The sequence below is a fragment of the Aspergillus lucknowensis genome (assembly GCF_044049455.1).
Source record: "Aspergillus lucknowensis strain CBS 449.75 chromosome Unknown BJX67scaffold_13, whole genome shotgun sequence".
In the NCBI taxonomy this organism is placed as follows: Eukaryota; Fungi; Ascomycota; class Eurotiomycetes; order Eurotiales; family Aspergillaceae; genus Aspergillus; species Aspergillus lucknowensis.
Window position 1 is genome coordinate 254,129 of NW_027263557.1, and position 23,875 is coordinate 278,003.

The 23,875-nt window shown below is 54.7% G+C and overlaps 10 protein-coding genes across 10 annotated transcripts; 5 read left to right on the forward strand and 5 right to left on the reverse strand.

The window, feature by feature from the left end:
- Positions 1-235: 235 nt before the first annotated feature.
- Positions 236-1,507, forward strand: BJX67DRAFT_379929 (phosphoglycerate mutase family protein; the record flags this gene model as incomplete). The annotated part of the gene is made up of 4 exons (XM_071032684.1): positions 236-340; positions 422-604; positions 771-1,013; positions 1,115-1,507. 4 exons carry the CDS (start codon positions 236-238, stop codon positions 1,505-1,507), a joined length of 924 nt encoding a protein of 307 aa, XP_070887532.1.
- A 296-nt stretch (positions 1,508-1,803) lies between these two features.
- BJX67DRAFT_379930 (mitochondrial 54S ribosomal protein uL22m) lies at positions 1,804-2,951 on the reverse strand (the record flags this gene model as incomplete). Its single annotated transcript, XM_071032685.1, has 2 exons — positions 1,804-2,825; positions 2,903-2,951. The coding sequence occupies 2 exons, from the start codon at positions 2,949-2,951 to the stop codon at positions 1,804-1,806; spliced, it is 1,071 nt and encodes a 356-aa protein (XP_070887533.1).
- Positions 2,952-4,185: 1,234 nt separating this feature from the next.
- On the forward strand, positions 4,186-8,739 carry BJX67DRAFT_45159 (U6 snRNP complex subunit PRP24). Its single transcript, XM_071035020.1, has 3 exons — positions 4,186-7,198; positions 7,255-7,482; positions 7,531-8,739. Exons 1-3 carry the CDS (start codon positions 4,640-4,642, stop codon positions 8,605-8,607), a joined length of 3,864 nt encoding a protein of 1,287 aa, XP_070887534.1. The 5' UTR covers positions 4,186-4,639; the 3' UTR covers positions 8,608-8,739.
- A 269-nt stretch (positions 8,740-9,008) lies between these two features.
- On the forward strand, positions 9,009-10,653 carry BJX67DRAFT_349791 (uncharacterized protein). Its single transcript, XM_071028777.1, has 4 exons — positions 9,009-9,658; positions 9,716-9,777; positions 9,835-10,125; positions 10,206-10,653. The coding sequence occupies exons 1-4, from the start codon at positions 9,559-9,561 to the stop codon at positions 10,377-10,379; spliced, it is 627 nt and encodes a 208-aa protein (XP_070887535.1). The 5' UTR covers positions 9,009-9,558; the 3' UTR covers positions 10,380-10,653.
- Positions 10,611-11,149, reverse strand: BJX67DRAFT_349792 (uncharacterized protein; the record flags this gene model as incomplete). Its single annotated transcript, XM_071028778.1, has 1 exon — positions 10,611-11,149. A coding segment is annotated over one exon (297 nt), but the record flags the coding sequence as incomplete, so codon positions are not given.
- A 1,874-nt stretch (positions 11,150-13,023) lies between these two features.
- BJX67DRAFT_379934 (uncharacterized protein) lies at positions 13,024-15,720 on the reverse strand (the record flags this gene model as incomplete). The annotated part of the gene is made up of 2 exons (XM_071032686.1): positions 13,024-15,433; positions 15,491-15,720. The coding sequence occupies 2 exons, from the start codon at positions 15,718-15,720 to the stop codon at positions 13,024-13,026; spliced, it is 2,640 nt and encodes an 879-aa protein (XP_070887537.1).
- Positions 15,721-17,224: 1,504 nt separating this feature from the next.
- On the forward strand, positions 17,225-19,082 carry BJX67DRAFT_45265 (snoRNA-binding rRNA-processing protein UTP15). Its single transcript, XM_071035024.1, has one exon. It carries the CDS (start codon positions 17,395-17,397, stop codon positions 19,021-19,023), a length of 1,629 nt encoding a protein of 542 aa, XP_070887538.1. The 5' UTR covers positions 17,225-17,394; the 3' UTR covers positions 19,024-19,082.
- Position 19,083: 1 nt separating this feature from the next.
- BJX67DRAFT_45249 (phytanoyl-CoA dioxygenase family protein) lies at positions 19,084-20,295 on the reverse strand. The gene has a single exon (XM_071035021.1). It carries the CDS (start codon positions 20,085-20,087, stop codon positions 19,143-19,145), a length of 945 nt encoding a protein of 314 aa, XP_070887539.1. The 5' UTR covers positions 20,088-20,295; the 3' UTR covers positions 19,084-19,142.
- Positions 20,296-20,312: 17 nt separating this feature from the next.
- On the forward strand, positions 20,313-22,299 carry BJX67DRAFT_45263 (uncharacterized protein). The gene has a single exon (XM_071035023.1). The coding sequence runs from the start codon at positions 20,504-20,506 to the stop codon at positions 22,241-22,243; it is 1,740 nt and encodes a 579-aa protein (XP_070887540.1). The 5' UTR covers positions 20,313-20,503; the 3' UTR covers positions 22,244-22,299.
- BJX67DRAFT_45262 (major facilitator superfamily domain-containing protein) lies at positions 22,300-23,828 on the reverse strand. Its single transcript, XM_071035022.1, has one exon. The coding sequence runs from the start codon at positions 23,611-23,613 to the stop codon at positions 22,357-22,359; it is 1,257 nt and encodes a 418-aa protein (XP_070887541.1). The 5' UTR covers positions 23,614-23,828; the 3' UTR covers positions 22,300-22,356.
- Between the last annotated feature and the right edge of the window lie 47 nt (positions 23,829-23,875).

Genomic DNA, 23,875 nt, shown 5'->3' on the forward strand with positions numbered 1-23,875 from the left:
CTCTGAGGAGGCGAATCTTTCTTTTTCGTAGAATCCCGTATCCCTCTCTGGTAACAGTCCCAAACGTTAAAGCCGTTATAGCCCCGCAAAAGGGCGCCAAAATGACTTACCGTATTCTTCTGCAGTCATCTTGTCAGCCCCCATATTATTTGGTCTTCAGACTCATCCGTAGTTCGGATCGAAACCCAACCTTCCTCCCCTTCTACCAAGATAGCCACTCCCGCAACCGTGGGACATGGCAAACCCAAACCAAACCCCGCAATTCCACTACCACTTCTCAACCGTGACAGGCATATTCCTCCAGGACGAGGAGACAACAGATGCCAGCAAGTTCGACTTCGTGAGCACCTCCTGATCCCCCCAAACACATAACAGTGTTGCTGTTGTCGAGAGTCATTAATGCAGATTGGAACGGATATAGGCATCCACGGATTTCGGCCTCATCCCCCGCGCCTACCCCTCCGACGCTGAGTTCGACCCGAACAACGGGAAGACGCAATGGGAGCGCCTGGCGTATTATATAGAAGCTCTGAACAGGCACTCGCCGCCGGACACGCAGTATAAGCTCCTCTTCCTGGGCCGCCACGGACAGGGCGTTCATAATGTCGGCGAGGCACGGTACGGGACTGTGTTGTGGGATGCATGTTTTCCCCGTTCCCCCTGCCTTCTCGCACCCCTGCCTCTCTGATCCAACTGTCCATTGCGCAGACAAGACGTCGGATAAACGTAAAAGGGGGGGAATATAGAGCTAACAAAGTATTCGTGTGCAGTGCCACTATTCCCTCCTCAATGGCGACGACGACCTCACCTGGTTCGACGCGCTCCTTACGGACGTCGGCATCTCTCAAGCCCGCACGGTGAATGAGACATGGAAAGCGCAGATCAAGAAGGGGATTCCGCATCCCCAGTCTTACTATGTTAGTCCGTTAAGGAGGTGCTGCGAGACGGCGAGGGTCTCGTTTGAGGAATCCGGGTTGCGGGGCACAGAGCCGTTTCAGCCCCTGGTTAAAGAGGTAAGTTACGTACATTCATTCATTCATTCAATCTACTTTCTCTTCCCACATCCACCGATATGTATGGTTCATTTATGCTGACTGTATCCAAACGAATCCAGCTTCTCCGCGAAACTCTCGGCCTGCACACCTGCGACGCGCGTTCGCCCAAATCCGTCGTTGAAGCAGCATACCCGAAATACGTCTTTGAGGACGGCTTCAGCGAGGAAGACCGGCTTCATGTTCCCGACTTGCGGGAGTCGGATTCCGCGCGTGACGTGCGCTTCATCGAGCTCCTGAGCGATATCTTTGCGTCGGATGGGAATAGCGTGTTGTCGTTGACGACGCACTCCGGGGCTATCATGAGTATTCTTCATGTTGTGGGGCATAGAAAGTTTACACTTGAGACTGGGGGTGTCATTCCGGTTCTTGTGAGGGGGGAGAGGAAGGAGGGGAAGGGGGAGAAGGGGGTTGTTGAGCCTTGGTGGCCGAAGCCGGAGTGTCCTAAGAATTGAGGGGGGTTTGGGCGTGACTCGGATATAACTGGCTTTGTGTTAAGAGGTGATAGAAATAGATCCGAGCTTGGTTATGTAGTGTATATTCCGTAGTGTACATATTGAGTAGCTAAGCTCTGGAAAACGGGCGGTATGATCGGCTCGTCGAAGCGGATATGCTGAAGTCATATCTAAAGACAGGGTAAAACGGGCAAGAAATAGATGCTAATCCGGCCCAGTCGGAGTGCTCCCAAAGATCTAAATAATACAAACGCCAAAGTAATACTGGTCAAACAGCCAGGACAACAAGGTGCGGATCACCAGCTGTAGTATTGATTCTGGCCGGTAATCTTGCGGTCAGGCAGCTGTGTCCAGAGGCGGGTTTTGCGCTCACGAAGAGCTTTGGCTTCGCGGTCTTCCCATTCGCGGATTCGGGTCTTTTCTTCTTTCAGCAGCACGGAGAGAGAGGTGTGTGGCGGGCGGAGACGGTTAATCTGTCCTCTCGCACGGTGGTCGTAGTCGACACCGTAAGGGCCACGATTGACCCACGCCTGTGCGATGTAGATGGAGGAGGGATCGGTGATTGTCATGCGTTCGCCGGATTTGAGAGTAATCTTGGTTGGCTTTGGTTTTTCTGCGTCAGGTCCAACAGCGCCAAGCCCCATCCCCGAACGAACAACGGCTACGTTCTTCGCGTGCTGAAGATGCTCAAGGACGTCTTTGGCCGCCTTCTTTTTGCTAAATCTCATTTGAAGAATGGCCTCGTCGATATTCTTTCCGGCTATCTGACGGGCCAACGGGCCCAACTTTTTGATGGAGGTCTTGAACCAGTGTGACTTGGACAACGACTCACGCTCTGCGCGCATGATCTTCTCCGCCTTTGTTAGGCGCCCTCGGCGGCGAATCTCGCGAATAACCATCTTGCGCTGCCACCGAATTCGTGCCTGAGGGCGCGGATCCAGCACCGCCTGCATATTCATCCTATTTCGCGTCTCTATTGTCAACTCCTCCTCTTCCCCTTCCGCTGACGGCTCCGCCCGCTTGCGGGCAGCCGGTGTACGACCAGATGCAATTAACTTGGGACTTGACTCATCTTCCGCGAAGATCGAGTCTGCACTCAGCGAACCTTCTCGCTTCATGGGGGCGGCGGTTCTGCGGGTGATTGTGGGCTTGGGGGCATCGGATTTTCTTCCAAAGAAGAAATTCTTGATGGAAGAAAGGGTAGATCCTTTCTTCTGGGTTTCGGGCTTGTCATTTGGGCCATTGCCCCCTTCTTCAGCACGACAAATGGGCGTGTAAGTCAAAGTGCGGCGAGGGACGTAAGTGACGCCGGTGCGAGCTGAAACGAGACGTTAGATGGGATTGATCATGGCAACTGAAATGCAAGCGATCCGCAAAAGCATAAATTTGACATACCTGACCGGATCAGCTGCCCATAGGGGTGAAAATTACCCATTGTAGCCATGGGGACGAGCAACAACCGGAGCTGCGATCGGCTTCGGGGTCGGGAAAAAAGTTGGTGTTGCAGTTTTGCGCACGAGGCAGCTCGACCGTGCCGTATATATGCCTTAGCCATATGGCTCCAAGGCATCGACCTGCAACAAGATGCCTGCTGGGCAGAGGTCTTGAAACATTTGTCTGACGAAGCTCTTGCTCCAGATTATCATTCTCTCAGGGGTTCCTATGTCTACGAAGGACATGACTCAGCTTTACCGATTCGTGCCAGTTGTACGAGTTCATCGCAAGCCCCTCCAGCTTCGAACCCCCAATTCCCTTGGCTGGCCCTGTTGAGTCCCTGCAGAGCAACGCAAGGTTAGCCCGATTAGGAATCATGCTTTCTCGCCCCGGGCGTTTGCAACCTGGCAACTTTGAGAGCGCGTCAGAGTCGCTTCTGAGGATCTGCTCTCGGTGAGGAGTGTCCGTGTGTTTCCAAGAGGCTGGCTCAAGTCAAGCTCGGTTCCGTTTAAGCGGGCTGAAAATCTGAGGGTCCATTTGTATGAAATGTGGACCGCCGTGGAAATGGGCGGTGCATCAAACAGCAGGGCTTTGAAACTAAGTCTGTGCGCTTGTCTGGCGCCTTCACCTCAGAGGGCCCAGAGCACAGCGCTAGCGTACGCGGAAGAAAGGAGTAATAATCATCTGTGGTTCGCCTGGGTCTTGCTCAGCGCACAGCTGGGATGACGTAGGGAAGCAGAATTTGCACACTGATGGGGGTCTTGGGATGCAGTCAAGATCCTCGGCTGATGATGCCAGTCGAGAGGTGAGGTGAAACTGCAGGGAACTGCAAAAGGAGTACAGAAGGAATCAGAGTAATAAACACATCCTGGAGCCAGCGTATTGCAGCATCACCGAAGAGGAAACGAACTAGACTATCATGCCATTATTCCTTCCGTTCCCTCTGCCGAGCTTCTCAGTTGTGCTACTGTTTCTTGACCTCCATCTCCACCAGCGTCGATCCACTGGTTCTCATCCTTCCTCAGTTCGTTGCTTTCTGGTTCTGGCGGCGGAAGTCTTCTTTTCTTCCATCCTTCCACATCTTTCAAGAACTTTTGCGTCCATTTTCTCCCGTACGTCGCTGTTGTTTCCCCCCCCCTCCGATTCTCTGCCACTGACAGCTCGTCTTCCCCAAGTAGCTCCTTCTGCTACTCGAGAGCATCCTCTTGCTTATTTTCCTGCGCCCTCCCTGCCTCCGTTTCGAGCGGTCTCGACGGCCCGTCTCGTCCTTCGGGATTCGGTGCTTCGTGTCGCCTTCACACGAGCTAACCCGTCGAATCCGTCGGAAGTTGCGTCTGTGAAGGGAACGGAGAGGAGCATAGTCCCTGAGAGAGATCATCTCGAGCTATTTTCTTTTCTTTTTCTTCGCCTTGCCGTCTTCTCTTTCTGTTCCTGCGCATCTCGACGTGGCTTGAGGGCCCCAATTCATTCTAAAGAGACAAAATTCCACCGGTCGCAGAGTTTGGATAGACTGGAACAGGAGCAGGAGATGGACTCGCTGATGAGGAGACTGTGGGCTGTTCTTTAGAAGGATTAAATTTCTCTCATTCTCTCTCCTTTAACCTCTTCCGCCCACCAGCGCCTTGCTGGCCCTCCCCCTCCCCCCTCTTGGCGCCTTCCCATTCTGTTCACGGCTCTTCCTTATAGAAAGATTTGAAGATGGACATCAATTCGCTCCTTTCGCCGCAAGACGCGAACTCACATTCCGGACGCTCAGCGCCCGCAACGGGGTCCTCGTCTTCCGGGACCACTTCCGCCTCCTCATCCGGAACCTCCCATAAACCCCTACGAAAGGGTCGCGCCACTGCAAACCGCCCCGTCATGACCTCATCCCCGCTCGCGCAGCAGGTCTACGCCCCATCTCGAATACCTGAACCCTCGCCGCCCTCATCGATGAGTCCCGCCGTGGGCCCTAATATGGGGGGTGGAAGCGGAACTCCGCCGGAGACCTCTCGACAGCCGTCCACGCCAGGCATGGACACACTCGCTGACCTCGCTTCCATGCAGCATCACCAGCCGCCACGGCCGAGTCCTGCCGTACTACGGACGGAATCGTATGAAAGCCAACTTTCTCCATCAACGATGTATCCGAATGTCAACCAGATCTCCCACAACACCCCGACCCCACGGTCGTCCTTTGATATTGCTATGTCGGATGGTCCTCGGGATACCGCCCGGAGAAACTACGCGGATTCCTCGTTGCTTCCTGATGCGCGGCGAATGGCAACGGAATTATTTGCTCGAATTCACGTTAACCCCCAGTCCTACGATGCTCATGTCAATTTTGTTCGCTTATTGCACACTGGCTTCATCAACCACGTATACCCTCCCAACAACCCAGATATCCATGGTGAGCCCCGCAAGTACGATCTACTCAAGGATATGAGGACCGCTCGGGAGGAGATGGACAAACTTTTTGCTATGGGCGAAGATCTCTGGGCGGAATGGATTCAGGATGAGAGCATGCTGGCGTCGTCGGTGGAGGAGCGCATTGCAGTGATGGAGCTATGTCAACGATCAATCGAGGAAGAATACGGAAGTACGAAACTCTGGGCGATATACGGTGAATGGGTGCTGTACCTGTACAACTCAGCACACGGAGATTCGGATCAAAGTCAATGGTCGGATGAAGATAGACTGGTGGGCCGCGAAGTCTTCACATGGCAGGCTGTTTTAGACACGTGGCAGAGGGGTGCCGATGCAACGAGGTGGAGGATTCACGACAGCAATTTGGTTTGGGATCGGCTGCTAGAATTTCAAGTGCGGGACCTCTCCCGCAATCCCTCGCAAGAAAGGATCGCACGAGTCCGAGAGCTATTCGATACCCGTCTGCAAACCCCTCACGCAACGTGGGACCAGACCTTCCAGGCGTTTTCGGGATTCATTTCTACTTACTACAATGCAAATTACGAGAATATTATGGCAGAAACAGCAGGGCGATATGCTACCCCGCTCAAGGATCAGTATGCGGCCCGCGAGGATTTTGAGATTCGGCTCCGCAACGCGACCGAATCCGGTGACCGAGCACAAGAATGGGAATTATTTTGCGAGTATATCGAGTGGGAGCGGAATCGCAACCGCCGCCGACGCAACTCCAACTTCGACCTGGTCAACGCGGTGTACCAACGTGCAGTCCTGCGGTTCCCGACTGATGCGAATATGTGGGAGGATTATATCATGTTCCTCATTGATGAATCTACCCATGGGAACGTGTATACTTCGACAATATCTGCCCTAGATCGGGCAACTCGACACTGTCCCGGTTCGGGGACATTGTGGTCGCAGTATTTATTGAGTTCCGAACGGGAAGGGCAGTCTTTTGCCAAGATCGCGGATATCAAGCACAAAGCAACAAGCACGGGTTTACTCGATGTTGGCGGAATGGAGGAGGTACTAAAAGTGCATACGTCCTGGTGCAGCTACCTTCGCCGACGCGCTTTCTTATCGGACGCCACAGATGAGGACCTGGATGTAGCCGAAGTGGGGATCCGCTCTGCTATCGAGAGCGTCCAGGAGCTTGGGGAAAAGAAATACGGCCGTTCCTATCAAGGTGACCCGCTATTCCGCCTTGAGCGCATCTACATCCGGTATTTGAGTGAGAGTGGCAGTTGGGATAGCGCACGAGAAACGTTCAAGGGGCTAGTGGGCCGCCGCGGCAATAGCTACGAGTTCTGGCTTACATACTACCACTGGGAATTGATATCTTGGAGCAAGTTTGTCCAGGGCGAGGCAACCGTAGACGCTGCCCGCCGGACCCCGAATCCCAGCTTTGCAACAGCTGTGCTCAAGCAAGCTATCAAGCGCACGGATCTAGATTGGCCGGAAAAGGTCATGCAAACCTATGTCGCTCACTGCGAAGACTATGAAGACTCGGAGGAATTACAGCTCGCCCTTCTAGAAACCCGAAAGGCAATGAGGGCGATCACTGCTCGCCGGGACCGCGAGGCCCAGGATGCCGCAGCTCTGCAGGCTCAGCAAGCAACGGCGCCGGCCGCGGCACAACCGCCAGCGGATGTCCCCCAGTCTGAAAAGAGGAAGCGAGAGGATGAATCGATCGTGAACGGCCTACCAACCAAAAAAGTACGAGCAAATGAGACAGTAGCGGCTGCTGAAGCCGAACCTGTGGCGCTTCGACGCGATCGCGAAAATTCCACCATCGTCGTCAAGAACTTACCTAAAAATTTTACAGAGCACAAAGTGCGACAATTCTTCCGCGATGTAAGGTCTTTTCCAGTCCTCTGAGTCCTCGAATACGTCAGACTGACATTTTCTAGTGCGGTACGGTCAATAGCGTCAAGATGTTGCCGGGGGAAGACGGCAACTCGGAGGTGGCTATGGTCGAGTTCAATTCTCGGGATGACGCGGTGGCCGCACAAACCCGCGACCAGAAGATCATTGATGAAAGCACGATAGAGGTGCACTTCGGTTCTGAGACCACCTTGTTTGTCACCAACTTCCCACCAACGGCCGATGAGAAGTACATCGAAGATCTGTTTAGTTCCGTTCGTCAGTCCCCCTTATATCCATTTACTCATGCTAATCCTTCACAGCATGGCGAAATCGTGGACATTCGATTTCCGTCCCTCAAGTATAATACCCACAGGCGCTTCTGCTATGTTCAGTTCAAGACTTCTGCAGGGGCACACAGTGCCACCGAGCTGGATGGGTCCACCGTCGGGAATGGCCTCCATCTTGTTGCAAAGATTTCTGACCCCTCGCGCAAGCAAGACCGCCATGGCCCTATATACGAGGGACGTGAGGTCCACGTCTCGAACGTCGACTGGAAAGCCAACGAGGATGACCTCAAGGAGTTATTCTCCAAGTACGGCGCGGTGGAGTTGGTTCGCATACCGAGGAAGGTCGACGGCGGGAGCAAAGGGTTTGGCTATGTAATATTCCGTTCGAGAGAAGAGGCGACTGCGGCGCTTGCGTTACATGAGCAAGAGTTCCGATCTCGCCCCCTTCAGGTGAGGCTATCGGCTCCCCAGGGTGCAAAACGTACTGCAGCAACTGTCATCTCTCGCGTCGGCAAATCACAATCTCCCGCACCTGAGACCAATGGAGCTTCACCATCTGGTGAGGTAGAGGAGCCTACCGGCGAGCGGAGGGATCGCACTCTAGGCCTGATGAATGTCCCTGACACGGTAAATGATGCGCGCATCCGGGCTCTCGTCGAGCAGTACGGAAAGCTTGTGAAGATCGTGCTGCGACCTGACCATCAAGGAGCGATTGTTGAATTCGCAGACGTGAACCATGCGGGCAAAGCTGCTCTTGAGTTGGAAGGCCGGGAAATCACCGCTGGGCGGAAACTTCACGTTGGAACGGTGTCGGAGATGCTTCAACAATCTGCAGAGAAGCGGGGTCAAGGCTCCGTGTCCGCACCGAAGGCAAAGGGGAAATCAGGCAGCACGTTCCTCACCCCGACGACGCCGATCAAGCGACCGCCACAGCCTGGAGGACGGGGTGGGAAGCGCGGAGGATTAGGAGTGAAGCGCGGGATCCAAGCAACGAATACCACGATGACAACGACAACGACGACAGCGAGCGCCCCTGGCGAGGGGGGCAAAGGCCGAAGGACCAACGACGACTTCCGTGCCATGATCCAGCGGAGTCAAGGGGGATCGTAATGACGGAGGATGCTGGGTTACATGAAAGGTTGCATGATGGAACAGGCTTCTCTTTACCTGTTAATTTTTTTTGACGGGACGATTTTCTATGCGCGTTGTATTCTATTTCCCCTCAAATCGTCCGTCATTTTGGTGCAAGGTATCACCAGCACAGTGTAGACTATGATTCTGCTACATGTTTTCCGCGACTCACTACTGTTTATGAGATCTGAGACGGCTCGGGTTAAGTAGTTCGAGATTTCCAGCTTCATAGGTCGAGACGAATGGAACTCGTTTCACCTGCCCTGACAGCCCTTTGCTTTTTCTCGATAAAACGTGGTCGAGAGGTGATGACGTCAGCCGACGACTTGATGGTGAAGCTATTCCCACCCCTCGAAGGCGTCTGGATTAATGTCCCGATACGCTTTGACCTCGTAGGTAGACTGAGGGCGAGATAACACAGGGGCTAGACCGCTGCAAGTCCCGCGACTCCTCCTGGTCACTTCTTGCGCTCTGCGAGGTCTGAGCGACGCCCGTCTGATCATCGGCGGTCGCAGCGGTTATTGGCTGGAAAATGGGGCAAAGCAGGATTCTCTGGCACTAGCTCAAGAAATTTACTTAGAGCGGACGGCAGAGGAGAAGACCGTTAGCTGTCTCTGATGGTCCAGAAGGTGGTGGTGGGACAGAATGCCTGCGATCAGGTGAAACCCTTCAGCGCATCTCCTATCCGCTCCTTGGACTTCGCCTCTCCTCATCATGCTGTGTCTCCTGCTCATTCCTCGCATTCCTGAATACCACAAGCTCCCTGACTCTCTCTCTCTATCTTCCACTCTTCGTACTAATTCTACTTGTCCCTAATTTCGCCCGCTCACGCACCCCCACCGCCCTCGACATCTCTGTTATCTCTTGGATGCGGCTGCCTGCGTCGTCGCCAACTGCCACTCCCTACCAACGCCATACCTCTCCCTCCTGATGGATTTCCACCTCGTACCTCGCGGCGAAGACCGCAATTACACAGGCTTTCTAACCAAGACCATTGTCTACTCAGCCTCTCTCACTGTTTTCCTCGCAGGTGCGCCCGCGTTCTCCATCCCCTGGAGCACAGGCTAACACACGAACCTATTCGCAGCCTTCGGCCTCTCAATAGCTTCCATCGCCGTCCCCAACTGGGTCAGCTATCACAGTGAACACGTATGAGCGTCGCAATCAGTCCCTCCACCCACTTATGCCCCAGCTTACGCCGCACAGGACAGCTACCACTACTCCTATGGCCTCCACCGGCGCTGCTCCTCCCTGACGGATACCTGCGAGAGCTTCCCGAGGCGCGAAGACTGCGTCGGCGAAGATCGATACTTCTGTTCCATGTGGCGCTCTGTTGGGTTCCTGATGTCGTTTGCGGTCGTCCTGGAGGGAATGGCCGTCGTCGCGTACATGATTATCTTGTCGGGCGGGAAGCAGCTCCGTGAGTCCGGGTGGAAAGTCCTCAGTACCTTGATCCTTCTGTCGGCTGCCATCCAGGCGGCGAGTATGTCGATTGTGGTATGTCTGCCCTCTCCACTGGGTAGCCTGAGGTTATATACTACATTACATGAGTGAGACAAGACGAGCTAACGAGTTAGGCGTATCTCTTCGACAACGAGGACCGCTTCTTCGTCGGCTGGCGGCTCGACGAGTCCTGGATCTACTGCACCGTTAGCTGGTGCATCAGTGCTGCCTGCGCGGGAGCTCTCATTCTCGCGGCTCACAGTCTCCCCTCTGAGGGAGGGTACGAGTTGATTCCGGATAATTTTTGATTTCGCAGGCCCCGGCTCAAAACGTGGTTTCTTCCTCAAAATTTTTTAATTCTCCTCTGTCGATTAGCGTTCGAAGTTTATCATTATCAGCGTCAACATGGCAAGGACACACAGAACATGTGAATGGTTGGTTTGTTCTATATTCTATATTCTTAATCTTGTGCGTGCGGTGGTGTATTGATCGATTATCATTAGTTGATGGTATATAGGCGGCAGGCTGTGCTTACGATCATTCAGTGAAGGTCAATGTTATAATGCCATATTATTTCTTGGATGTTCATTTCTTGCTAGGAGTGGAAAAGCTGCCAGAAGACTTATGCCCACGAGAGCCAGAGCCCGGCCTAGGACCGTGTCTCCCAGATCCAGAAGCACCAGAAGACGCAGGACCGGAAGGAGGAGGGGAGGATGACGACGAAGACCCCCTGTAATTGAAAATCGGCAAGATCTCAATATCTGGGAATCTCACATCCCGCCTTGACTCAACCCGCACGCATGCGATCTCGCCCCAGATTCTAAGAACCAAGTCCGTCACCTCCTCGAAGGACAGCTCCTCTCCGTCCTTCATTTCTATCCAGTCGACCAGCCAGCCCGGAACTGGAGCAGGAACCGCAGGCCTCAGCTGCTTCTCATTCACCTTCTGCTTTCCCTTCCGGCGTTCAGCGGAGCCATCAGCGGCCCTCAAAGCCAGTAAAGCAGACGCTGCCCCCGTCTCCGCAGCCTCCGCAGCCTCCGCAGCCTCCGCAGCACACGCCTCCCCCGGAATAGCTGCACGCCTTTTGCGCGCCATCGACATAGCTGAAGCCGAAGATGAAGAAGCAACCTCCTCCCTCGACCTCTCCCCAATCCTCTCAACCTCCCTCCTCCTCAACAGCACCCTAAACCCCCGGATCCCACCCCACCGCTGCATCTCCTCCAGCGCATCGAGCACAAACCCGCACTGCTTCTCCGCCCACCTCTTCCCCTCCCCGCCAGGATCAACGGACGACCTATATCGAGCTCGCTGGTAGTGCTTCCGGCAGTAGTACACCCAGACCCAGTCGGGGATTTGCTTTGTGACAGTCTTGTTGCGGCCGAAGATGTGCGAGACAATTTTGCGCAGGTGCAGCGTCTCCCCCCTCTGTTCCATGTCGCAGATCTGCATGGGCCCCGGGAAGGAACAGTGGTATGGAGACTCAGCTCGTGGTCTTGGTCTTCGTCCCGGGGTTGCTGTTGCGGTCTCGTCGTTCAATTGGGATCGGTCGGTTTCCTCGGCATTGTCCTCGTCTTCTGCCTCGGATGATGATGTGCTGGCGGGAACGGCTCTGTTGCCCGCGCTCGCGTCCTTGTCGGTGCTGTTTTTGGGATCGTGAGTGTCTGAGTCTGAGTCGAGGTCTGGGAGTGGGCCGCCGCAGGAACGGAGCGCGCCCCAAGAGCGCTGTTCTGGTTGCTCTTCGTCCCTTTCTTCTTCTGGGTTGGGACTTGGCCGTTTGGTCTTATCCTGATCCCTCCTTCTCGCTTTCCTTCTTTCTCTAGGGATAGCCCAGAAGGAGGTAGAGGCAGTGGGTGGAGGAGAGTATGGATGATACCGGTTCCGACGACGCTGCGCATTACCTACCCGTATTGCCTTCACCTGGTCTTTGCCCCTCGACTTGGCCTTTCCTTTCCTGCTCTCTTCCTTCTCCTTGCCTTTGCCCTTATCCTTATCCTTATCGCTACCCTTCCCCTTGTTCCTGGTTCCAATTTCAGACTCAGACTCAGTTTCACTCTCCGTATCCGATCCGATCAGAGACTCACGCTCGAGCTCCGATTCGGCATCATATCCATCATCAGAGACGTCTATATCCCCCAGTGGTAAGTAGTCATCATCGTCAGTGTCATCGTCAGTGTCGACATCGACATCGATATCAATATCAGTACCAATCTCAGTCTCAGTCTCTGTTTCAGTAATCCAGTCTGATTCGTGGTCAGACGGGGCCTTCTTAGTCCTGTTCCTGTTTCGTATTGCGTTTGGAGAGTCTTCGGTTTGGAGTTTAGTGCGGGTGGACTTGTTGGGCTTGTTGGCTTTGGGCTTGTTGGAGGGGTGAGGTGGTGGTCTGCGGCGACGGACTGGAGGGGGCATGGTGGTTGATAGCGATGGATGGTGGTTCCTGTTTGTTGAAGGATATTCTGTGTTGCCTGTCTAAGCAATAGTTGCTCAGATGTGATACGGTTTGAGATGGGGATGGTGTGTGTGCTCAATATTAAAAAAGCAGAGAGAGAAGTGCTCTGTGAGACGGAGAGAGATGGAGGTGGGAAATGTCTCAGCCATAGACAAGATCGTATTTATACTGTAGGTCAACCAAGTAGCTCATTGTCATGCAGAAACTGGGGCATCTACTATAGTACAACACAAAAGGGGTTGTGTGGGTGAACTGCAAGGCAAAGTATGATGAAGAAAAGAAGAGAGAAACTGAAAGAGTCACGAAGCGGGAAAAAGAAGATCAAAATAACGCCGTAATGCATACTTTCGTGGTTTCCGCCATTGCCATTTCCTCATTCTTTCATACTTCCATAACTATTGCACATATTCCATTCCATCATTTTGCATCGTTTGCTTTGTATGTGGTGGTGGTGGTGGTGGTGGTGGTGGTGTCATATCTCAATTTAGATTTTGTGGGTGGATGCGTTACATTGCATATCCGGTTATAGTCTTGGGGGCGTACTTCCGCATCGTCCGGTTGGAGATATACCCTACCGAGCCAATGTTGATGGAGTTGAGTTCCCGGCTTAAAGGGTCTTGGGTATACTCTGTCGGCGCGCTGATCGGTACCTTGGCCGGAATTGGTGGGCCGGCATTGGCCGGTGCGTACATAGGAGACGGGGAAGGGGATACTGAGTGTCGCCTGGGTTGTGGCTGCGGAGAGGGTGTTCTATATGTTCGCCCGTGTTCAGGGCTGTGGCTCCCTCCGTATCCTTGACGCCCACGGTTGTAGTCGCCCCCTGGAGAGGTGCGATCTACTGCGTCGCTCATGAAGGATGACTTAGGCCGCGTTGATGAGGAAGCGTACTCCTTTTGTGGCGCTGGTAGGCCGCTTCTGGGAGTAGTCCTGGGAGGCGCATTGCGGAAGCGGACTATCACGCCTGGTTTGCGTGACTTGCGGTCTGGCTCTGGAGCCCATGTGTCGGTGGGGAGGTGGTCGGTGGGATCAATCTCGCGTCCGTCATCACCGATTATGGGGCCCTGTTGCCGGCTTGCCGCGGCTTCATTTCGCCGAGCGGCCTCCATCGCTTCTGCTGGCGTCTCATACGCCGGCGCCGGGTCCTGGGATACAGCAGATCGAGCGGCGTGCGGGTTATATGCGTCAAACGAGTCTGGAGAAAATGGTGTCTGGAATGACGAGGCGTGGGAGTTCCCTCGGCCTCTAGACGGGGCCGGACGGGGACTGATTGACTTTCGAAGTACAAGCTGTTGACTGTGACCGCCTCCATCTACCGACTTTCGAGCAGTGAGGGAGCGACGGTTGTCTTCCGCCGGCGGGTTGCGTGTTGGATAAGGCGGTAAGATAGGAGACGGTTCGCGACTACGTACGACTGCGAGATCTTCCTCGAAAATACCGCTGCGTCTCCGGGCTTGGATCTCGTTGGCGACCCTGTCCGATTCCACATCTGCAATTTCCGGGTCAAATCCAGCAACCAGGCTCGGTGGCATGTGTGATTCACCCGTGACCGGAGGAAGGTCTTGGAATTTGTCCTCCTCCTCAAGCGTCAGCTGAGTAGGCTGGGGGGTATTTATCTCTTGGGTCGTTCGTGGGCCGTACTCTGGGGAGTAAGCTTGGTACGAATGAGTTGGTGACGGTACTAACTGCTGGTGAGTCTGAACCAATCCTGACCGGTGGACGGGCGGTGGAGGTGGTGATCCTTCTTCATCTTCATCTTCCACTCGCGGCTGCATCGCTGCATATTCGGCGTGGTAATCACGACCAGATTGACGGCCATGGCTGCGGCCTGAGCTACGGTCGCGCATGGGTAGTGAATTTCTGTGGGCACGATAATGGCGATCTTGCTCCAGATCTTCCTGTGGATAATCAATGCGGCGGCCGCTGGACATGCTACCTGCAGTATGATGATAGCGAGGGGGTTGTGGCTCTTCTGGGGCGTACGTGTACTGGGCTTGCGAGGGATACGGCTGATTCATGTGGTGACTACTCGGCCGTGGAGGTTCGTGATGATAGGGTTCCTGTCGCACTGTTTGTAAGTCTTGTCTCATAGATCGATAATCAGCAGGCGGCGCGTTATCGTAGCCAGAGCGAGGCCTGGCGTAGTGATCTTGGGGCTCTGATCTTTCCCGGTGAGGAGGATAGTGTTGTTCCTGTGTATAAGCCTGTTGATGCCGTCTCGGCGGTCCTACAGGAGGTGCGTGGTAAGCCGGACCTGGGGCGGGATCATTCCAATCTCTCTGAAAGTCGTCCGGAGTTTCGTAAACCTTTGGACGCATTGCCGGAGAAGGTAAGTCATGAGCCGAATCGTAATGGGCCTCATGCGGCGCCGTGTGCCGAGGCTGCTGGGTATAATCAAGGCCGGAGCTGGAAGGGGGTGTAGGAACACCCTCATAGGGAGCTGGTCGATTGGAGTGCGACGGGACGGGCATCGGCACAGGGGCGAAGTGAGCCTTCTCTGGCAGGGGGCGCGGTGCAGTAGAGCCTGTGGGATCGGTGGGCAGCGGACGTCGTTTAACTTCTTTCAACTGACGCGGTCCCGAAAGAGACGATGACGACGAGCCAACAGGTGCCGGACCGCTGCTGCTGTTGCTTTTAACGGTTGTCCGGTCAACTCCCTGCGTTCTGCGCTCGATGACAGCCTCATCTTCGGGTCTAGTATCGTAGTAAGTCATTTCGAGACGAATCTCGCCAGCATACTTTCCACGGAATTGGAGAGGGTGCCATTGGTCACTCTGACTACCTCCGGGTATTATGAGATCCTTCAGATCAATCCAGGTTTCGCCGATAAGGTCAGTTCGTTTGTCGTCGTTGAAGACAGATAATTTAAGCCGGAGATAATCGGGAGATTCGTGCACGGTGAAGCGGAGTTCCTGATCCCTAGGCAAAATCAGCTGGGACACGTCCCCCAAAGCCTGTGAACGCTCGGGTGCTTACCACTTGGGCGTTTGGCCTCCACGCAAATCCGTGTCGGTTTTCTTGGCTTCCTTACCTAGACGTGCTGCGCAGTAAGGGTTTTGCTTTCCCATTGTTTTTCGGTTGGGAAGATTCTTTGCACGGTCGACGATGGCCACCAACGTTCCAATTGCTGGGCCGTCAACGGACATGTCGGCGAAGATACCGGCGGCATGGTTCAAATTGGTCATTCGGAGTGGTTTCGCAGCCATGGCTGAAGCTTAGGGAGAGAAGAGAGAGGAGTCGAGAGAAGAGGGCTACCACATTTGTCAAGAAGGTCAAGGGGTACAACGAGCGGCCAGAAGCGAGGACGCAAGGCAGGTATCAAAGCGCAAGGAGCGAATCAATCAAAGACAACAGTGGAGTGAAAAAGAGGGACGGAAGGAGAAACTGTACAACTCAAATGCAGGGACTCGAGAACTCAAAGAGGAGAACCAGAGAAGAAGATGCAAGACAGAGGAGAGGCAGAAAGAGAGAACGAGGCCCAGGCTGAGGAGAGGAGGGGAAAACAATCAGTCTTGGGCTTATCGAGAAAATCCCCGTGATTGGCCCAAGGCAGCATCTGGGAGGCTGGGGGGTGGCTGGTAGTGGAGTACTTGAGAGAGATTATTGGTCGATCGAGTGTTCCTGCATCGACTTGATCCAGGCATGATCCATCCTCAATACAGTCTGTGACGCCAAAAATTACATACACCAACTTGGGCGGCGCAAAATAAACACAGATCACCACACTGTAACTCGGGCTCGGACAGGATGAGGAAGTTATCGAAGGCTGACTCTTCATGTGCTTTCCAGAGAATTATTACCACGAAAGTTGATCATTGCAATTCTGCTGCCTGAGTAAAAATAGACGGCCAAAAACAAGGAATAATATGGAAGCCTGATGATCTGGTGCTTCGCGCTAACAGCCTCGGCAGACTAAGCCCTGCCGTGATGCTGCATGAAATCTCAAGATCTGGACCTCAGCTGTGATCGGAGTGGAGCTGTCTGATGGCAGCTGCAAAATTCCCACAAGCTTCGCATCCAAGTCCATTCTCGTCAGAATTCTGCTACCAGAGACGAGACACGGCCACTGGCGATTTCAGACGTTCGCGTCTTCCTCGATGTGTGGAAATCTGAAGTTGGTCTGGGATCCCTTGTGCATGGGTGGAAATCCTTGCCTTAGAATTGTCAGAAGCTTTGGAGCATTCCATCTCCCCGACCCCGGGGCACAGAAACGCAGCCACTTGCGCACCGAGGTACGAAGAACCACCAAGTGAACCAAGAGCTCCTCTCTATACATTCCCTACTTTTAGGACAGGTAGTCAAGTTTCGCGGCTCACCCATCAGCAAAACGCAGGAAAGAAGCTCGATGTAGCTGCAAATAACTTCAGTCGAGAAATGATAAACTGGATTAATACCCTGTATCTTACACACTCCGATATGCCGCTACTGCTTGTTGACCCAGCTTGGTTTGAAAAATAGAAAAACCATGTTGTACTGCTACTACATATTCACACTACTATGCGCGAATCCCAACTTCGTGCCCTGTTGGCAAAAGATATAACTGTTCCAAACAAACATTGCATACCCCCCATCATACCCACTGTAAAATCAAGGAACTTTCTTTTGATATACTGCCTTGCTCTGTTTTCTGAGAGGAGATTGAATTGCTGGGAAGTGTAACCAAATTACATACAGTTACGCTCACGGTAATAATTGCCTAATTGGGAATGGTGCGCTGATTGCAGGTGCAGATATCAGAAAAAAAATCCTCCAGCGAGCGATACTGGACTTCTATCCAGCTGCACCTCCGAAGTCCGACGCCGCCAGGCCCTCGAGTTATTGCGGTTATATCCGCCTAGCTCTGTCGCTTGACTATTGCTAGAGGCAGGCACGTACCAGCTATGGCGGCCCCTGTCCTCCCTCTGACACAGGTCAAGCTGCCTGAGGTGCCCGCTTCGCAACTGAGCCCCGAACAGCTCCACTGGAAGACATTCAAGAACCCTCTTCTCATTCCATCACCTGCCAATGGCCCTGTTAATTTCATAACCCAACCCTCTGCGCCGTTCTCCGCCTCCGCCTTTCCCTCTCTCACACAGCCTCCCGACGTCTTCACTGTGACGACGGGCGCCCGCGTCCAGATCTACTCCATCCGCACACGGAAACTCCTCCGATCGATCACACGATTCGATGACACTGCGCGAGGTACAGATATTCGGCCCGATGGCCGGATTGTTGTGGCCGGTGATGACATCGGCACCCTACAGGTGTTTGATGTGGGGTCGCGAGCGATCTTGAAGACATGGAAGGACCATAAGCAGCCCGTCTGGGTGGCCAAGTTCTCTCCCGGCGACCCGACATGCGTGCTTTCGGCAAGTGATGACCGTACGGTGCGGTTATGGGATCTCCCCAGCGAGAATAGTGTCAAGACGTTCGTGGGGCACTCCGATTACGTGCGCACTGCGGCGTTCATGCCGGGTTCGCTGGCCTCCTCCGGCTCTCTGCTTTCCGGTAGTTACGATAGGACGGTTCGCTTGTGGGATCCTCGTGTGGAGGGGCGATCTGCTATGACGTTTAAGATGGGTGCGCCGATTGAATCTGTCCTTCCCATGCCAACGGGGACAACGGTGCTGGCGGCGGCGGAGAACAAGATCGCTGTGCTGGATATTGTGGCTGGAAAGCCGTTACACATGATTAAGAGCCATCAGAAAACGGTCACCTCGCTGTCTCTGGCTTCGGACGGCCAGCGACTGCTCAGCGGTGCTCTGGATGGTCATCTGAAGATTTACGAAACGAGCGGGTGGAACGTTGTTGCTGGCTTCAAATACCAGTCACCGATTCTGTCTTTGTGTACGATCACGTCCGGAGCTGCGCGCGAAGATAAGCACATCGCCGTCGGTATGCAGTCTGGGTTACTATCGATCAAAACCCGTCTCTCCGGCCAGCAAAAGGCACGGGAGCGGGAGAGGAAGAAAGAGATGGAGGCTCTTTTGGAAGGAAAGATTGAGGAACACGACAAGAAGCTGGCGAAATTAAAGAAGAGGCGCCAGGGCACAGCCTGGGAGCGACGGTGGCGCGGTCTAGATTTCATCGGCGAAGGCGTGGATATTGTCATCGACGGCAACGAGAACAGGAAGCGCAAGAAGGAAAAAGGCTGGGAGCTTGACCTTCGGAAAGGTCGCTACGCCGCTGCTCTGGATCAAGTCCTTTCGATGAACGACAAGATCGCGCAGCTCACGCTCTTTACGGAGCTGCGACATCGTTCGGCACTTCGTACGTCATTACAAGGGCGTGACGAAGTGACGCTGCAGCCTGTGCTACAGTGGATATACAGGCACATTACCGAGCCGCGACTGGTTGAGCTCAGTGTGGAGATTGCAATGAGCGTGTTGGATATCTACTCAGGGAGTCTCGGACAGTCGGAGCAGATTGACAAGATGGTGGAGCGACTACACTGGCGTGTTCGAGACGAGGTGGACTTCGCCCATCGAGCGTTCGAGACGAGGGGGATGCTAAATATGTTGCGAGCATAGCACTATACATCATTTACACGGACTGGAGTTCTGGTTTGGAGGGAAAAGCATGGATTGTACAGCACTTGATCATGCAATAAATACATACATCCCGGGATCAGCTCCCGAGCTTTCGTAGCTCACTGCTTGTATAATTTCGAGAACCCCCCATTCTCCGGCGGCTGCAACCAATTCCGCTCATCATACTCCCACCCTTCACCACCCTCAATAACATGGAAAGTATACGCAAATCGGCTCTTCCCTCCAGTATTCTTCTCACTCTTATGCAGCACATTCCCATGGATCAGCACCAAGGACCCCGCCTTGACATCCAAAACCTCCACCTCCTCCGCATCACCCTGTTCCTCGATCTCTGAATCCTTGGGAAAGCCGGGCCCATCATTCTCCACAAACTCCGTGCCACAAACCACCCCCTCCCCGTTCAGCTTCCTCACAAACCGCCTCTTGATGGCCCCGTCGGCCCTCCGATGGGAACCCTTATACATCCCTAGGGTCGCATTCCCGGGCCCCGCGTCCTGCAGCGCTATCCACCAACCCACCGCGCTCGGCGGCCTCGTGTACAGAAACTCCGAGTCCCGATGCGGTGGTACGGCCCCGCCGATTCCCGGCTGCTTGCAGATAACCATACTCTGCAGCACGCGGGGGTCCGCGAAGCCGAGGCTCCGCGCGATCGCCGCATTGCGGTCGGAGAGGGTGACTTTCTCGAACGGCTCGGAGAGCGCGTGCAGTGCGTGTCCGATCTTATTTACGGCGACTTCTTTGGGGCGGGTTAGGGTTGATGTCCCCGTTTGGGGATCTGTGCTGAATGCATCTGGTTCGAAGAAGAAGCGCAATTTGTCGCCGGAGGTGAGGAAGTAGTCATCGCCAACGTGGGGTTTGCTGTCTTTTTCGTCGTCGCCGGTTGTGAATTGTGTGAGTGGATGTGTGGAAAGGTCGAAGGTGGTGAGGAGAGTGTTTGTCTCCGTTATGAGGGAGGAGGTTTCTTCGGAGGATAGGTAATCGGGGATGACGAGGTAGCCGTTCTTGTGGAAGGAGGCGAGTTGCGAGTCTGTTAGGCCGGACATTATGCTCAGTTTCTTTATGAGGACGGGGCTGTGGACTTGTCAGGACAGACTGAGGGGGAGGAATTGGAGAAAGATGGGGAGGAGAAATGCAAACAAACCAAACAGCATCCAGTCTTTTGGAGGCCTTCGCCGTTCTCCAAACAAGCCCCCTCGCTCCAACTGTTTACATTTGAAAAACAAAAAAAAAAAAAAAGGATTGCTTCAAGAGATAATATAGCACGTATGCTGAAGCCGGATGTACAAAACAGCCATCATATTCCACTTAGAAGAACGATGGGAGGGCCTTGATGTCAGCCCTACATGTGAGGACCTCTGCCTCCGCTGTTCCCGCTGTTCCCGACCCGCATCCCGACGCCTCCAGGCTGGATTTCGCGTCCTCCACCCACGGTCGGTAACCTCCGATTCTTGCTGCTTTCATGGATGAAACGCATCAGGTGGTCTCTCCTCCACGAAAGAGGCGTCGAGCCAAGGTCGCCTGCGAGCCATGCCGCGAAAGGAAGCGAAAGTGCGACGGCCAGAAGCCTTGCGCTACATGCGTGCAGCTCGAATACCACTGTAGTTACAAGGATCCAACGAGGGCCGCGTCGGCTGGGGTTTTGAACAATACCACACTCGCAACTACACCGGCGACAACCCCGACACAGCTCGCGGGAGGTGGAGGGAAGAGGCAACAGTCGTTGGGTGCGGCAGGAGTCGACGTACGGCATCATGTACAGTTACTGGAGGCCAATTCGGGGGCTGCGTTTGTCAGGAACCTTGGCCTGCATATTGATCCGTCGAATGCTCCCCGATTGCATCTCTTTGCATGGAATACCGGTGAACGGTTGGCGAGATGCCTGCCTGGAACGCTAAGAAGCGTGACGAGCATGTTGACGAAGCCGGAGATGACCCGTTTGGCTCTGGTGTATTTCGACCAGGTGGCACCCACGTATGGATGCATTGATCGTGATAGTTTCTTCAAGCAATTGGATTCCCGATGGCAAGCCCCGTGGTCTAACACCACATACGATCCCGTCTTCTGTGGTGTGGCTGCGCTAGGACTCCATTTCTCAGAGCGCTTCCCCATGGCGTTCGAGCCTGACCTGGTTGAGACCGCAAAGACGCTTCTGGAGCAGGATTCTCTTGTTGCACCCCCATCGGTCGACACCGTCACTGGCTGGGTGCTACGCGTAGCCTACCTCCGCATGACCTCGACACCACACGCAACATGGCTCGCAAGCTGCTCTCTAATACACGTTGCGGAGGCTGCGAATATCCACATCGAAGCACCCCTTCTCACAGTCTTCGACTCGAACCCGTCCGAAACCATCGATCTCGATACCCAGCGCCGTCTCTGGGGCCTAGCACAACACTTCAACATCTGGGCCTCTTATGACCTCGGCCGCAGCAGAATCACCGTATCCAGCGCTTCAACAACCACCAAACCCGTCGAACCAACAGTAACAGACTACACCTCCCAAATCCTCGCGCTCGTCCCTATATCCGAAAAGCTAGACCCCAACAAACCGCTCTCCGTCGAGGACCTCGAAACGGACTTGCTACAGGTTCTCGCGGAGACCCGCAATGCGCCTTCCGTCGTCATGGCGCGGGTGAACTTGATGCTGTGCATCTTCCGCCGGCTACGCGCAGGCGGATCCCACATACTACACGCGCATATGGACCGCATCATTTCCGTCGCCCTGAAAGGTCTGCACGCATCTCAGGCCATGATCGCCAGTTACAGCCCGTGGCATCACGCGGCCAACATCCCCTTCCAGGTCGTGTGCCTGCTGCTCGCGATCGACAGCCAGGCGTCCCTGACGCATCTCGGGGATGCGATGGACACACTCCAGCGCGTCAGGGATACGTGGGACAGCCCGACAATGCGGGAGGCGTATAGCACTGCCGTGCTTCTGATTTATCTCCACCAGCAGCGGAAGGAGAACGATGCGCGGAACCTGCGGAATGTCCTGGAGCGGTATTCCACCTCGGCGCAGTATATGCCTGCGGATCCTGTGACTGTTAATCCGGAGACTGTTGGGGAGGCGACGACTCAGACGCGGCAGGACTGGACTGCTGCGAGTGCAGCGGAAGTCTCGTGGCTGGGAAGTCTGGTCTCGGATATGCCTGCCTTGAGGGAGATTGACGTCGAGGAGTTTCTGATGCAGCCGGCTTAGAAAATATTGCTCCTCACAGATTCTGGGTGGATAGGTCAATCTATATAATGTTCTATTTCACCTCTATATCCATCAAATAACGATACCGTACTAATCTAATCATTGGAGAAGCATCAAACTTTTACAACCGAAAACCCAACTTTACACCACCGACACACGCCCAACGACGCAACCCCCATCAGAACCACACTCCCCGAAAACACTTGCGCCCCCAAATACCGCCCGCCATCAGCCCGCATCAGCGCCCCCTGAATCGCCGGTGCAGTCAAGCACGCAAAGCTCACAATCGTCATGACCATCCCCGTGCGCGCACCCACCTTCGTACGGTCAGTGGTCTGTCGCGTCGCCATAGCGGGGAACAGCGCCTGCGCGGCACCAGCGAAGATCCCGTACACCACTGTCCACGTATACAGCGAGGCGACGTGGTCGTCGCCTTCGTCGATCGCAGCCCAGGCGTAGATGCAGATCGCGCAAACCAAGGAAACAGACAGGGTCATGTTGCAGACGCCCGTGTAGCGTTCCGCCAGGAAACCGGGGGCGCTGCGGCCGAGGATGCCGACGGCGTTGAGGATTATGAGCAGGTTTGTTGACTCCCTGGTTTGCAGGTGGATCTGTTCGCGGGCAAATGTGCCGAGGTAGTAGAAGGCCATGTAGAGGCCGCTGAAGTTGAGGAACATGGATGCCGTGAAGAAGACGAACGGGCGCTCGCGGAGGGCGCGCCATTCCAGCAGCGGGCCTGTGGATCGCGGGGGCAGATACGGCCTGTAGGCTATGATGGACGGGACGTGGATGACAAGGAGGATCAGGGCGAGGATGCGCATGGTCCAGCCGTACCCGATGCCCGGGTGGTGGAGGAGTGCATTCGCAGTCGCCGGGTAGAGGATCCCACCCGTTGCTGCGCCGGAAGCGGCCAGGCCGACTGCGACGGAGCGCTTCTCTGTGAAGTAGGAGCCCATCACTGACAGGCCGGGGGTGAAGACGAGGCCACTTCCCAGCCCGACGCAGACGGCCTGGCTCAAGAGGATTTGGTAGTAGGTGGTGGAGAGCGAAGCCATGCAGAAGCCGAGGGCTTGCAGGACCGCGCCGGCGACGAAGCAATGCCGAAAGTAGCCTGCATCTGTTGCGCGGCCGGAGAATGCACCCACGAAGAGGAGCAGGAACATCTGGATGCCTCCGATCCAGCTGATGTCGCTCTGGGAGCGGTCGAGTGTGTGGGTGTAGTATTGCTGGAACACGCCGTAGCTGTTGGCGAGGCCCCAGGTATTGAGGAAGACGGTGTGGCAGAGGGCGACGTGCAGCCAGGCGCGGAACCCGCCGTTGGGGGCTTTGACGAGAGCGGCGTCGTCTGTGGCCTTGGGTTCGGGATGCATGGTGGAAGAATACGGACTATTTTCTTTCACTCATGTCAAGAGTCAGAGCGGGATGCTCTATATAATAGGAAGGCCAGCATACTCCGACCCGCTCATCCTGACGTTCCCGCAGCCCAAATGAAGCTGTTTAGAATTGAGATGCGGGATCTGCGGGATTTGCGGAAGAGATCGAAGGTGTTTGTGAGTGAGTCACCCAGCCCCGAATCATTCTGGAGGAATTACCGGTTAGCTAAGGGCTAGTTCTAAGGGCATTCAAAGGGGG